Source organism: Streptopelia decaocto (genome assembly GCF_964273445.1).
Source record: "Streptopelia decaocto genome assembly, chromosome: 4".
Taxonomy (NCBI): Eukaryota; Metazoa; Chordata; class Aves; order Columbiformes; family Columbidae; genus Streptopelia; species Streptopelia decaocto.
In genome coordinates, this window is record NC_138658.1 from 38,134,802 (window position 1) to 38,147,601 (window position 12,800).

The following is a 12,800-nucleotide window of genomic DNA, read 5'->3' on the forward strand; positions in this document are numbered from 1 at the left end:
GGTCAGTCTTAACTAACAAGGAGCCTATTAACAGTAGCTGAAACATTTACAGACCCTAAACACTTTTGCAAACACTTTTAGGATTAACTTTCTACCATTTTCCCAGCAGCCACACATACATAGTAGACACGTAACCACATTCAAATCAGGAATATCTCCCAGTCAGGCAGTTACTGCCTAGTCACAGGCAGCAAACTTCTTCAGGGCAAACGAGTTTCTCACCACCAGTTTTGCCCTCAGAGAAAGATTGGGTAGATGTTTCTTACCTGCAGGGCTGGGGACTCTCTCTCAATATATACACGGTGCATCCACTACACCAGACGCTTCTTCCTCTAGGAAAAGCACTTTACAGCTCTGCTGCACCTGATATGCTGTTGACAAGACCAAGCTAGTCAGTCATGATCAGGCTGAGATGGAAGTTACCTACCTCTTCCGAAGCTACTTGCAGAACGAAGGAGATGAGATCCTCAGTTCTCTCTACAGTTTTTGCATTATATTCAACTTTCCCAACTTCTAGTGCTATGGAATCTGAAGACTTTTTCTCTATGAGCAGAAATATCCTCCTATGAATTCTGAAATTCAGTTCAGGTAATTTTATTGGCAAATTCTTTACAAGTAATTTATGTTTAATGTTTGTATACACATTTTGTTTTAGCTGTTTGCTAAGAAAATATTTATTAGGATTGGAAGTTTAACATAGTAAATCAACACTTAACATTCACTGGACTTCAAACATAGATATAAAATACCTTACAAAATTTTTTATGGAATTACACAAAGCAAATGCACAGGGTTTGTCTGTTTGTACACTGAATTAATCCCAGCCAAAACCAAAAAATAATCGATAAAAGATCACAAAAAGGCATGAGAAACTGCATTTTTGTCATTGTTGTACTGCTATGTAAAAAGCCCTTTTTACAAACATTTACTTAATGTTAAAAAAATCAATTAAAAATGTATGCCATCTAACAGAACTATTGGATTAACAGCTGATTTTTAACTGACTTTACACCATTAAATTCTATTAATAGAGGTACCTTAGTCACTTAGTTTAAAATATGGAGAGTAGAGATAGAAAAAAATTAACCTTTAGTAGTCTTTAATATAAAATGCACTAAATTTTCCAAAATAAGGATATTATGACACACTAGTGCCAATTTATGCTGACAAAAGCTGATATCAGCTTCTTTCTAACTAAAATTCATTTCACAAAACTTTTATATATTACATGAATATTCAAGTAAACTATTTAAACATATTTAAAAATGCAAAAACTGAATTATACAGTGTTTCAGAGAGATGGTTAATTCGGGAATGCTGTCATGTCCAACTATATATATTTATAGATATATTTTTTCTTATTTTTAAGACCATCATTATACTACCTGATATTGCAAGAAATCCTTTCATTAACGTTTTATATTTTCAATTTATAACTTCAAAAAAATTATAAGGATTTAACACATCGCTGTGTACTTTTTCATCACTTTCTGTGTACTGTGTGACACTGAATCACATTACTGGCTTCCCTTTGTAAAGTGCTGAATAACAGCCAAATTACATCAGATTTAACTGGAGATGACGGTGCTCAGTGTCTTGCAAAAATGACCACTAAACTGCTATAATCACATAATAAAATAAGAATACAAAACAAGTTCAGCTGAGTAGCGTGTGTGTTCACCAGTGTCAAATTTTTAACAAAACCCTGAAAGACTAAAAGCACTTTTCTTGCAGGCTGCATTCGTTCTATCCACCAGCTGCAAGGACATTAAAATATTCTATCAATGATTTAAACACTGGACACCTCCTCTGGTTGAAGGCGAGTTGCTCACTAGTTTTGGTCAAGTGGCTTTTGGGAAACTTCCAGAGCCAAATAATCCAGCAACAGGAAACCGGAATGGAAAATGCCAACCATGCACAGTCATATTACTGCAAGAATTGAGTAACACATGCAAGACAAATAAATGGTCAGAACATAGCAAAGTAGCAATGGTTAAGAAGTTAGTAAAGTTTTCACAGTGTTTCATACAGCCTTTTACTTTAACACAAGTGCATCACTTACCACCACTATTGCTCAGACATTTTAAAACATCTCTTGGCCATGCAGATCAGTTTGAGAAGAAAACACAGCAAAATTACACTTTTTCGGCATTTTTAGACATTTACTACAACTTATAACTTTATTTTTAAATTCAGTCTTATCAAACAGATATTTGCAAGATATCATTATTCTAAGTGTTGGGCTTTAACATTCCTTTCCATTTTGTTGGATCCTGAGCGCTAAATGCCCAAAGAACTGGCCCAATATACAAAGCTAAGCTTTGTTCAAATAGCCAAGTTCTTACATAAACAGAAGGTATAGGGAATTTCTTATTGGCACTCCTAAATTTCCTCCTTCCTAACCTTGAGATGATCCTAACCTTGAGATGGTGAATTCATTCATTTGTTCAAATACATCTTTGCCTCCTGGAAACATTGCTCTACTTGGGTGATTTATGAAGAAGCAGAACTAGACTCAAGAAGACCACTGAGTTTTTTTCTTTTTTTTTTTTTTTCTCTGTCCAAGGAACAACATACACATTTTTTTCCCCACTTGGCAAATTCTATTTGACGCCACATCACCAGCACTCAACATTAACTCATAAAACAGAGACTTACTCCACTGTCAGACACAGCAGGGGAAAAATGTCCAGAGGATAAATGGGAGGCTCTTTATCAGATATAATTGCTTGCTCATAAGGAGAGAATCCAGCTTCCCCTTAGTTTTTCTTTCATAAATTAATAATTTGTTAAAATCATAGTCACAAGAATTTTAGCTATTACACAAAATTCAAGTTTTAAAAAAAACAAGAATAAATTAGTTACAGCCTTGTAAACAATTGTTCATTTATGTAACATACTTGGGGGAAAAAAAGTTCCTCTATATAATAAATCAGACAGTACAAGGCACACATCACACTTAAGAATCCAAAGGGATAAAACCAGCAGATGCCTTCATCTTCCTTGTTCGCTGGTGTAATTGTGCTATAGACACTGTAAAAATATGTAGATTTCTGTTTACATTACAGTCATTTGAAAATATTTTATGACTGTGCTTTTTCTGGTAAAATATTTGTGCTATTGTACAGTACAGTAGGATCTGAAGCTCTTGGGATGAATCTTCTCAAATGTTCTCTACAAAGCTGCCGGGGAAAAGGCCCGTTTTTCCATTTCGCTGCAGAGTGCCTTTGAACCAGCCATCCTCGCGTTTTTTGTGTACAAAAACAATGTCACCTTCCTTCAGTTCAAGTTCTGCTTCACTCTGAGGAGGGTAGGATACCACAACCCTGTACCTGTGTAATAGGAAAAGACACCTTAATTTAGCTTCTTTTTTTTTTTAAAGCAATGCTTTTAAAAATATTTCTGTGCATGTTACAATTTATCAAAACAGAGAACTGCCTAGAACCATTTGCTGAGTACATAACTTAAAAGTTAAGTACAACTTAAACAGAAAACAACAACAGCAACATAATGAATATAATTCAAATGTATGCATCTCCTATCAAGTAGGTATTTTTTCACCCAGATTCCTGTAAAAATACATAAAATGGTTAAATAACAGGAGAAAATTGTAAAGATATTTGTGGATATAAATTTGCAGACTCTTCCAGCCAGCATGACTCAACAATGATCACAGCATTCAGAGCAGTAACTTGGCAAAATTTTCCAAGTGTATGCTATGTTTAGTGTGATGCTATCCCAGGGAAGGATCTTAAGAAAAGCAACAGAACAAAAATAAGCAACTAACAAAACCTATTAATTTGCATTGCTGTTTTAAATTGCTTTTGTTTATCTTATAAGCTTTTCAGGATAGAATGCATGCCATCTTATTTGAACACAGTTGTGCAATTTTTGTTCTACCATATTAAAAATAAACATTTTTAAAAGTGTTCAACTCAACAATTTTCTTAAGCACCTGATACAAAAAAAAAAAATCAGTTTTCCACACTTTTCAAATATGAGCACATTAAAAAGAGGCTACACTCTTCTACCTCTATTTTTAGACATGCATAACACCACTCAATCTCTTCTATCATAGTCTGAGTTCACATAAACCTAAAATGTAGGTGTTACAGCTCTGTAGACAATTGTGTCAGCTTCTTAAAACTCAGTGTCTAGTTATGCAACCAATAACATCTGCATGTTGAAATCAAATAGAATCCATGTCTGACTGTAGAATTCGAAAGCTTTTAAGGTTAAGAGCCTTAAATGCAGTGCTAGGAGATCTGCTGGACAAAATCTAATTTCCAGTTAAAATCCGCTCATTTCACTTTGCACTGATGAAGATTACGTATTACTTACTAGATTTGGGTTATTGTCTTAATAATCTTAAAAGATTTTCTTATTTTAATAGATTAAGATAATAAATTAACAATCTGATGAAAACACAAAATAACAGTATACTTCCAGCAAAGCATGGAATACCAGCTGTAGTTCAATACACATAATAATACAAGTTAATTCTGCAATACTGAAACAGAGAAAGACATTTTGCTTAAGAACACAAAACCCAAAAAAGTCTCTCCATACAGTTAAAAGTATTCAGAAAAGAGTAGCAGCACTGTGTAAATAATTAAAGTCTCTTAGGAAATCCATGTATACCAAATCATATTAGGACTTAATCAGTTGTCAAATATTATTTATTAGTGACTTATAAGCTACGACTTTATTTCAGTTATGACAATTCTTAGATTTCAGAGCACTGGAATTATGAGATTCATGCTTCATAGACGTTACCAAGCCAATTACAAGATTTATTAGTGTACAGCTTCAGAATGCTCCTCATTCAAACTAGGCAGCATGGCAGATGCCACGCTAATTTCTGCTGTGGGCAGCTTGGGTTTTAATGCCAACTTAGGACATAAGAAGCCAACACTTTTAATAGACTGCAAGTTTAATTAAGACTGTAAACTACTTGAGATAAAACAATAGCCTCTACTCAGGCAGGACAATATACCAAAGATAAAGAACTGCAATAAAGCTATGAAGAATTCTACTATTTTAATAAACAGGTTGCTTTCAGGCTGAAAATTAAACTGGCACACTAAATAACACACACATGGCACTACTTCTATGCAGAAGAAAGCCTGTTAAAAAAGGGGTTTCAAGAAAGAACACCTGACTTACATACCTTGCATTCTGTCAAATGCTGCCCTGTAAACAACTGACTTGAAACAAGCTTGGCTTTGGTTTCTCATGCTGCCTGTCAGTAACCTCTGCCTCCTGAATCCACAGACCAGTCTGTTCTTGCCCTACCTGCTTCTGCTGCTGCCTTCTCAGAGTTCAAACCAACAGCTTTGCAAAAACCCATCTTTTCTTTGCCCTCCCTATGGGATCACCAGCTTGTGCAGAAATACTCTTCTCCTGAGCTTCCCGTGCAGTTTTGAACTCATCAACACTGCAGTAATTCTGCCCTTCTTGTTAATTTTTAAGCTTTCCAACTATTTTGATATCCATCTTGTAATCTAATGTCTAAAACAAAGCACAAAACTCCTGGTGTTAAAATGCTATTTTACTATATTCTTCCATGTTTAATAAGAAACCCATCAGGCTTTGCACCTTTAAATGACACCTCCTTATTTTGTCAAGACAAACCATCAAATTTTATGCCAAATTTTACGAATTCTATTTGCCCAAATAGAGGTGATCAGATCCAGACTCATCACACATTCACACAGCTTTCTATTCAGATCAGCTTTGATCAGCTACGGAACAAAAACTATTTTTCCATTACCCATTTCATCATCTACAACATATTGCCAAAACTACCGATTTCATGCAGAGTAAAAAGCTTATGCTTCAGCTCAGAGGTTCATTGCCAGGTCCCTGGAGTAAAATAATCACATTTACTAAGCATGACCTATGTTTTGGAAAACAATGTTCATTCTGACATGTTCCAATCTTCCAAGACACTTCCTTGTTTATCTTCCTATTTAGTATTTGCAATGTTTCCAGTGTCTGAAGGTCAAATTTGCAGATCTTTTGTAATCGCCTAACCTATAATATTTTACATATGCCTCAACTGCACAGTGTGAATTTTCTTCTTTCTGTTTTCTTTGACTGTCTTACAGTATTTTTGTTAATTTTCAAAATATTAGCCTAATGCTTTGTCATCGGCTAGTGATAAAATATTCATATTATCAAAATAAAAGTGCTTTGGCTTCCCAGAAGCAGCCACTATATTTGCCATCAGTCCTTTCCTAATATCCCTAATGTGTCTCTCTTCACGTTTCTTCATTCTACTTTTCATTTTTAATATTGGCATTTCTCACGCTTTTCAGCAGCATGAAAAATATTATCTTTCATGTGTTTCTCCCTTTCTTCATTGCTCTGTTTCACTAGACACAAAATACTTCCCACCCATTTTCAGTTGATTTTTGGACAATTATGTGTGGTTTTCCTGATCACCGAGTGGATAAAAATATTTTCTAACACGCAGAAAATTTTAGCTGAGGAAAACACAGAAAGTTGGAATTACTATTACTACACAATTTAAATTCAGACTTATTATTCAACTTCTTGCTTTAGTTTTTCCTACATTCTGACTTTTACTTTTCAGGTCGCCCATGCCCCGCTGTTGTGCAGCTCTCTTGCCTGTGGAGCAGGTGCCTTGACTCCTACAGATACTCAACACCCATGTAGGGCAGACTGATTCCCAGCATTTAATTAATGGCACTAAATGCTGCCAGATGCAATAAAACCTGCTGCCCTCTAAAGCCACTGGCCTGCTCACTGGAAGCAGATGTTAACACCAGCCAGTTTGTGGTGGATAAAATGACTTCAGGTCTCTTTAATCACAGAACTAAACTACTGCTGTGCTTCACTGTGACTGGATGAAGGATTCATATGATAGTTTGGGATATGCAGTGCTGTGGATTTAGGTTCAACTTCAGGTCTTTAATACCACTGTGGGGTGCTGGCAAGTTTATTATTATGGTGTTGTATATTTACTGTAAAACTTGAGGCTATTTGATCAATGTTTCCCTCTAAAAGAGAGAGCTCATGAAAAAAAACTTGAAATATTATTCTATCTCTTGACATGGAAAAAACTAAAACACTTAGATAAACAAATTACTCTGATTTCATAGCATAACATGGCTCCCCCAGGAACTGCACGGATTTGGGTCTATCTTTTTAACGAAAAGACAGTGATCCTTGGCCCCGTCAGTGCCGCATCAATACAAGAAATCACAACACCCCACGACAACTTGTGTCTTGGCTGAAGAATCAGAAGAAACAACTGAACACCACTGAAACATCTCAGGTGACAGGAATTCTCCAAACTGGAAGCAAGGCTTGGCTGAAATTTCTTTTTAACTTCTCTGTTCCCTCTGTACGAGGAAGATATGAAGGACCATGGACCACAGTGAGCAAATGGCCTAGTTCACAGGGGAGAAGTGGATATAGAAATGGAACTAAATTACTGGTTTGCTACAGAGGAGATCTGCAATAGTAAGATAGAAGGGAATGTCATCATCTTCCCTTCCTTTAGAGAAATGTCCACCAGTATTAAGTATACATCTGCAAATTCATGACACAAAGAGCTTGTTTGCTATCAAACAAATCAAACGTCCACGCATTTATTCTGAATGACTGGTAACAAGTTCGTAATTTTTACTTCCAATTTTCTGTAGAACATACAAGAAAGAGGCACTCCAAGACAACCTGCAATTCTCGTGAATGAAGAAACAGTGAGACTGGAATAAGAATTTGCTACTGTGTCTTGAAGGAAGGACTTTGGGGAAAACTCTGTATCCAAAACCAGGAACATTTTCAAGTGCCATCCAGAGTTGAGCCAGCTACTTTGCTCCTAATTAATGCAGAATACTCAGAAGAACCTGACTCCTAAATCCTCCAGTCATCTTTGAAGATAAAACCTGGACACTAATAATTATACTACGAAGCCAGAGTCAGAACAGATAGCACACCATTTCTTTTTCCAAACAGGCTGTAGCCTGTGTGACACCTGAGAGCAGAATAATCTTAGCAGGAGATTCCTCTGTTCTTCAGTTTTTTGATGAGCTTATCGTCATGAATGTTTTCCTCCTCAACCCCAAATTTTCACTGCAGACACTATTGCATCATCAGTGTGTTTCTTACCCACCTCTTCTTACAGACTGATGAAGATTAATTGATGCTTATAAATTACTTTGAAGATACTGACTACAATGTAAGTGGTAAGTATTATTAAGCAACACATTTTAAGCAGTTCAGCCTAAAGAAATGGAAACATCACAAGAGCACATCAGCATGAAAAAAAAGTGTTAACCCTGCCCTGAAAAGGAAAAAGAGAACCCAGATGAAATTCTATTTAAATACACTGCTTGAATACCGCAGAGAGTGATCTTATGGTAGTACTTGTCTGGTAGCAATTACTTAAATAACAGTAAGGATACAGAGATATAGTAAAAAGAATGTTTGAGTGTATGTTATTACTAGATCAATAAAAACATACAGCATCATTTTCTGTAAGTTGTTCTGAGGAAAAAAAAATATCTCCATCACAGAAGTGAAAAAATTACTTTTTTTGAAGCTACAAATTGCTTTGCACAAATATCAGCTGGTCATGCCAGAATGAATTTGATACTATTTTCACACTCTAAGCATACAAACATATTACCATGCCAAACAGACTTAAGATAATGTGAAAATAAATTATGTTATTCTTAAAGAAAAGTCTGTCAGTTTTTATTTTTCATCTGTAAGTGTAGACCTACTTCAGAAATTCAGTAGGAAATAGTCATTTTCTGCTAGGAAAATGCATAGAAGCAGTAATAATCTTTTAAAAACATTGAAGGTAAGTCAAATAAAAGACGAAGTAGAAACATACACTGTCTGGCTCTTAATACATAGATGTAGCTGAAGATCAAGGGGCTTCTGGAAATCTAACAGTATGCTGACACATCATGTGTTAATAGTATCGGAACAAAGCCTACAACAGTCAGCATGAATCCGTTCAGTCCTAGAGCTGTTAACATTGCAACTCCACTATTTTTCTTCTGTACACCACAGAATCCTGTAGCTACTGCAGAAGAAATCCTATGAAACTCATCATGTTGCTTGTCTATTACCAGGAATAATAAAGAGACAATAGTCAGAAAACTGCCACTTCCTTAACAGTCTGTGCAATCTGCTGAGGACTTGGAAATTTGAAAATAATAGGTGAACACAAAGCAAAAATGACAGAATTTTAAAGCAACTGCCTGGCCATTTCAGAGCCCAGGTGACTGTGTGTTTTTCAGGCTCACTTGCCAGAGGCTGCCCTACAGCTGGCTACGTGGAGTGCACAGTAACAGGGCATTCAGGTAATAAAAGTATCTTTGCAACATCTCAAGAAATCACATATCAAGTGTACCAATAGATAACTATCTCATTCACCGTACATATAGGTTCACAATTATGTACTGCTAATAATCTTAAACCTGATACTCATGAATGCAATATTATAATGTGTTTATGTTTTGCTAAATAGGAAGCCTATTTTATCTACGTCAGTTCTCATACCAGGCCTGTGATCACCGTATTAGAGTGTTTATTCATTTCAAAGCCTCAGAGTAACACAAAAAGTAAACAAACATAAACATGAGTGTTGGTTGAAAAGCATATAGAGCATTGTTAAAAAGAAGTTTCATTTTGCTATAAAATCTTAGCATTTTTAAGCAGTTCTAATAGACACTGCAAATGTCAGAGACTAGATTTTTTTTTTTTTTTGGTTTTCCTGAGTCTAGCAATGTTGCGTAATTTACCTTTCACAGACAAGAGGCCTGGATTCGTTCAGGACTGGACCCAGAGATGAGCAAGGCTGCCGAGGCGGCGGCGCGATTGGAATAGAGGAATCCAGGGCACTTGTTTTCCGATGCAGAGCGTCCTGTGCCGGCCCTGAGACCTCGCTGTCGGTGGGACAAGATCCAGCCTTGCTGTGACCTCCTGCTGACAGAACCTCTGGCCCGACTGCACCTTGCAGTGCTAGCTCTGCGGCTGCTTGCTCAGCTTCCAGCGTTGGTGATGCTGGAGGTGACAATCGGGGCTTGCGTTTAGTGGATGCTCCAGAAAGCAGTTTCAGCAAACCTTTTTTTTCTTTCTGTAAACCAAAGGCAGTGACTCATTTTAGAACAAAAGTTTCCAGTTAAGAGTCAAACACCTCCTTCTGACAGATGCCATCGCAATCAGACAGGACGTGGTAAATTATGAGGAGATATTAGAGAATGTACACATTACAAAAGATAATTATGAACATGATAAAAGAGAAAGATAATTATTAAAACTCTGAAGAGGAAAACACGATGCCATGTAGACCATAAACTGGCTAAGTCCTTTCTCTTAGTTAAAAGTCCTTTCTCTTAGTTCTCTACCTTAAAAGCCAATGCACTGGCCCAAAAGGTTGTCTAGAAAAAGGAGTGAGGAGTTAGATTCCCACAACAGGAATCTATGAAGTAAAACATTTGTTAACATGGGAAGTTTCTAGGAAGGCATAAAGAGTAATTGCAAACCAAGCAGGGAAAAAAGTCTGCCCTGGGGGCTGCTGTTTAGGTAAGTGTCTTTTATTTATCCTCCCTCAGTAAGGAAGACCTTCATGATTTAACAGAAATTTGCCATAAGGGGAATGTATTGTGTTTTGCTACTTTGCTAGAGGGAAGAATTGTAAACATACTTTTTGCTTGTCCAGACAGGAATCCCTGAAGACTATTACTTACCCTGAAGAGAATTATTTAAGTAGCTTTTGTGTTTCTTGTATTTTTTTTTAAGGGGTGTGGCAGTGATCTTCTTACCAACCCTTTGACTGAGTGAATTTCGTGCTTATGAGAGGTGCCAGATTGTAAGCCCTGGAGACAAAAATAAGCTACTTAACTAAAGAAAGAGAAAAGCACGACCGATGTGATATTTTTATTGTAGTTTGAGATTCAGTGGAATTGGTGAACTGTGAATGAAAAATCCCCTGCCCTTCTTCCAAGTCTCCAGCAACTTAAAGCTATTTCAGCAAAGAACTGCTGTCTAGCAAATGTGAAAGAAAACGAGAAACTCAAATTAACATAGTTCACATATGTTAGCATCTTTAACCTTAAACTATAAATAAATTTTCTAAAAGCCCTGCGAAAGGGCAGCTCAGTCTGATTTCAGTGGCTATGGCTAAAGTAACTGAAAAATGAAGTTCTAGGTACCTCCATTCAACAATAATCAACAAAAATAATTTAAAAGGGGGTGAGATTCTTGTACAGCCTATGATTAAAACCTTCACAAACTTAATTAAGGAGTGCATGTGGGTAAAAAGTAGTAAAGTATAAAACATTTGAGATGTAAAGAAAATTATCAAAAGGACAAAAAAAAAAAATCTTTCTAACTGCACCACAGTTGTAAAACAAAACCAGTTAGAAAGCTGGAGGAGTGCTTCTGCCTACAATATAACAGTTACAGGGCTTGTTGGACAGTGAGAATGAGTTTAAACAGAGAGGAAAATACTTCAAATAGCAGGAAGGAAATCAGAATCACTACAGACTCTACTGATCTACATTTAGAAAAGACAGGGTTACATTCTTCTCTTTGGCCAATAAACATTGCTGGTAACGTGTTTTTCATAATCTCTCAGTGTGTCTGTTTAATAAGACAAACAACCTAAAAGAACACTGATTTTCAGTAAACATTAGGTTTATTTTACTAGACTGAATTTCTTATGTTTCTGCAAGTTTGTAGTAGTTTTTTGGTTGGGTGCTTTGGGGTTTTGTTTGTTGGTGGTGTTTTTGCATTACAGGTTTATTAGTGTACTTAGGGATACTTACTGGTAACATTTGCTAACCATACAACTTTGTAAAGCACTCAGGAAATTGAATGCAGGTAAAGAAAAACAAAATACTTAAAATTCCAACAGTCAATCTAATAGTTCTTCTGAACTTTATCCATTCACCTTTTGTTTATTCTACTTAAGGCATGAACCTGCTACCCTCTTTTAACCCTTCTCCAAGGTCTGCTCTGGATTTTATCCTAAATTATTCTTGTATGGCCAAGAATAAATTTTCCCATAGCTGAAGTCACAAAATGGCTGCCTGAGTTCAGGTTCAGTCTTAAAAACCTTGCAATGCTGTTATTCAGCAAATCTAAGAAAAAAATACGGATCTCTTAAAAGTTTGCCCAATTAAAATGTGATAATTCAAAGGAGTGATTTTATCCTCTACTCACTTTGCCATCCTTGTCTGCTTTACTGACAGCAGCATTTCCAGCAGCTGCTAAAGCACTCTCTGGAGATGCAGGAGCTCCAGGGTGAGTGTTTACAGTTCTCCCACTCATATCCCCCTCCAAAGATGAAGCAGCAATGTTGGGAGAATTCAAAGAAGCTGCTGCACATGCCAGTGGGATGGCTGAGCGGTTCACATTCACAGACGTGACGTAAGCAGCAGTATTTGGAAGCTGTGGCTGGAGCTGCTGGGAGGCAACAGAGTGGTGGGGAATGATCACAGCTGCAGGAATAAGGCATGTTGGACTCTGTGCTTGTATGGGTGTGACTGCTGCTGTAGGTCTTTCTTGGCTGTGTGCGGCAACTAGAACAAAAGAATAAAATGTGAGAGAGTTCATTTTTTCACAAGACACAAAAAATGAGGTAGTGACTGCGTTATAGCTAATCAGTCATAAGAAGCTTCCTTTCTACCTTCATAATTTCAATTTATATTACTATAACAACATATTTCACAGCATCAAATTTATCTCGCCAGAATGAAGAAGTAGTGTATGCCACACTACTTGCACCAGTATACAACAGAAAAATAACAGCA

At 36.5% G+C, this 12,800-nt stretch overlaps 1 protein-coding gene across 3 annotated transcripts in view; it reads right to left on the minus strand.

Moving 5' to 3' along the window:
* Nucleotides 1–545: 545 nt before the first annotated feature.
* Nucleotides 546–12,800, minus strand: part of SH3RF1 (SH3 domain containing ring finger 1) — an 87,192-nt gene continuing 74,937 nt past the window's right edge. For all 3 annotated transcript variants that reach the window (XM_082051715.1, XM_082051716.1, XM_082051717.1), the window contains exons 10-12: nucleotides 12,211–12,569; nucleotides 9,786–10,120; nucleotides 546–3,332 (exon numbers count right to left, since the gene is read on the minus strand). In XM_082051715.1, the coding sequence (XP_081907841.1) occupies nucleotides 3,164–3,332; nucleotides 9,786–10,120; nucleotides 12,211–12,569 (863 nt within the window). In that variant the 3' untranslated portion in view covers nucleotides 546–3,163. The remainder of the gene's footprint in view (nucleotides 3,333–9,785; nucleotides 10,121–12,210; nucleotides 12,570–12,800) is intronic.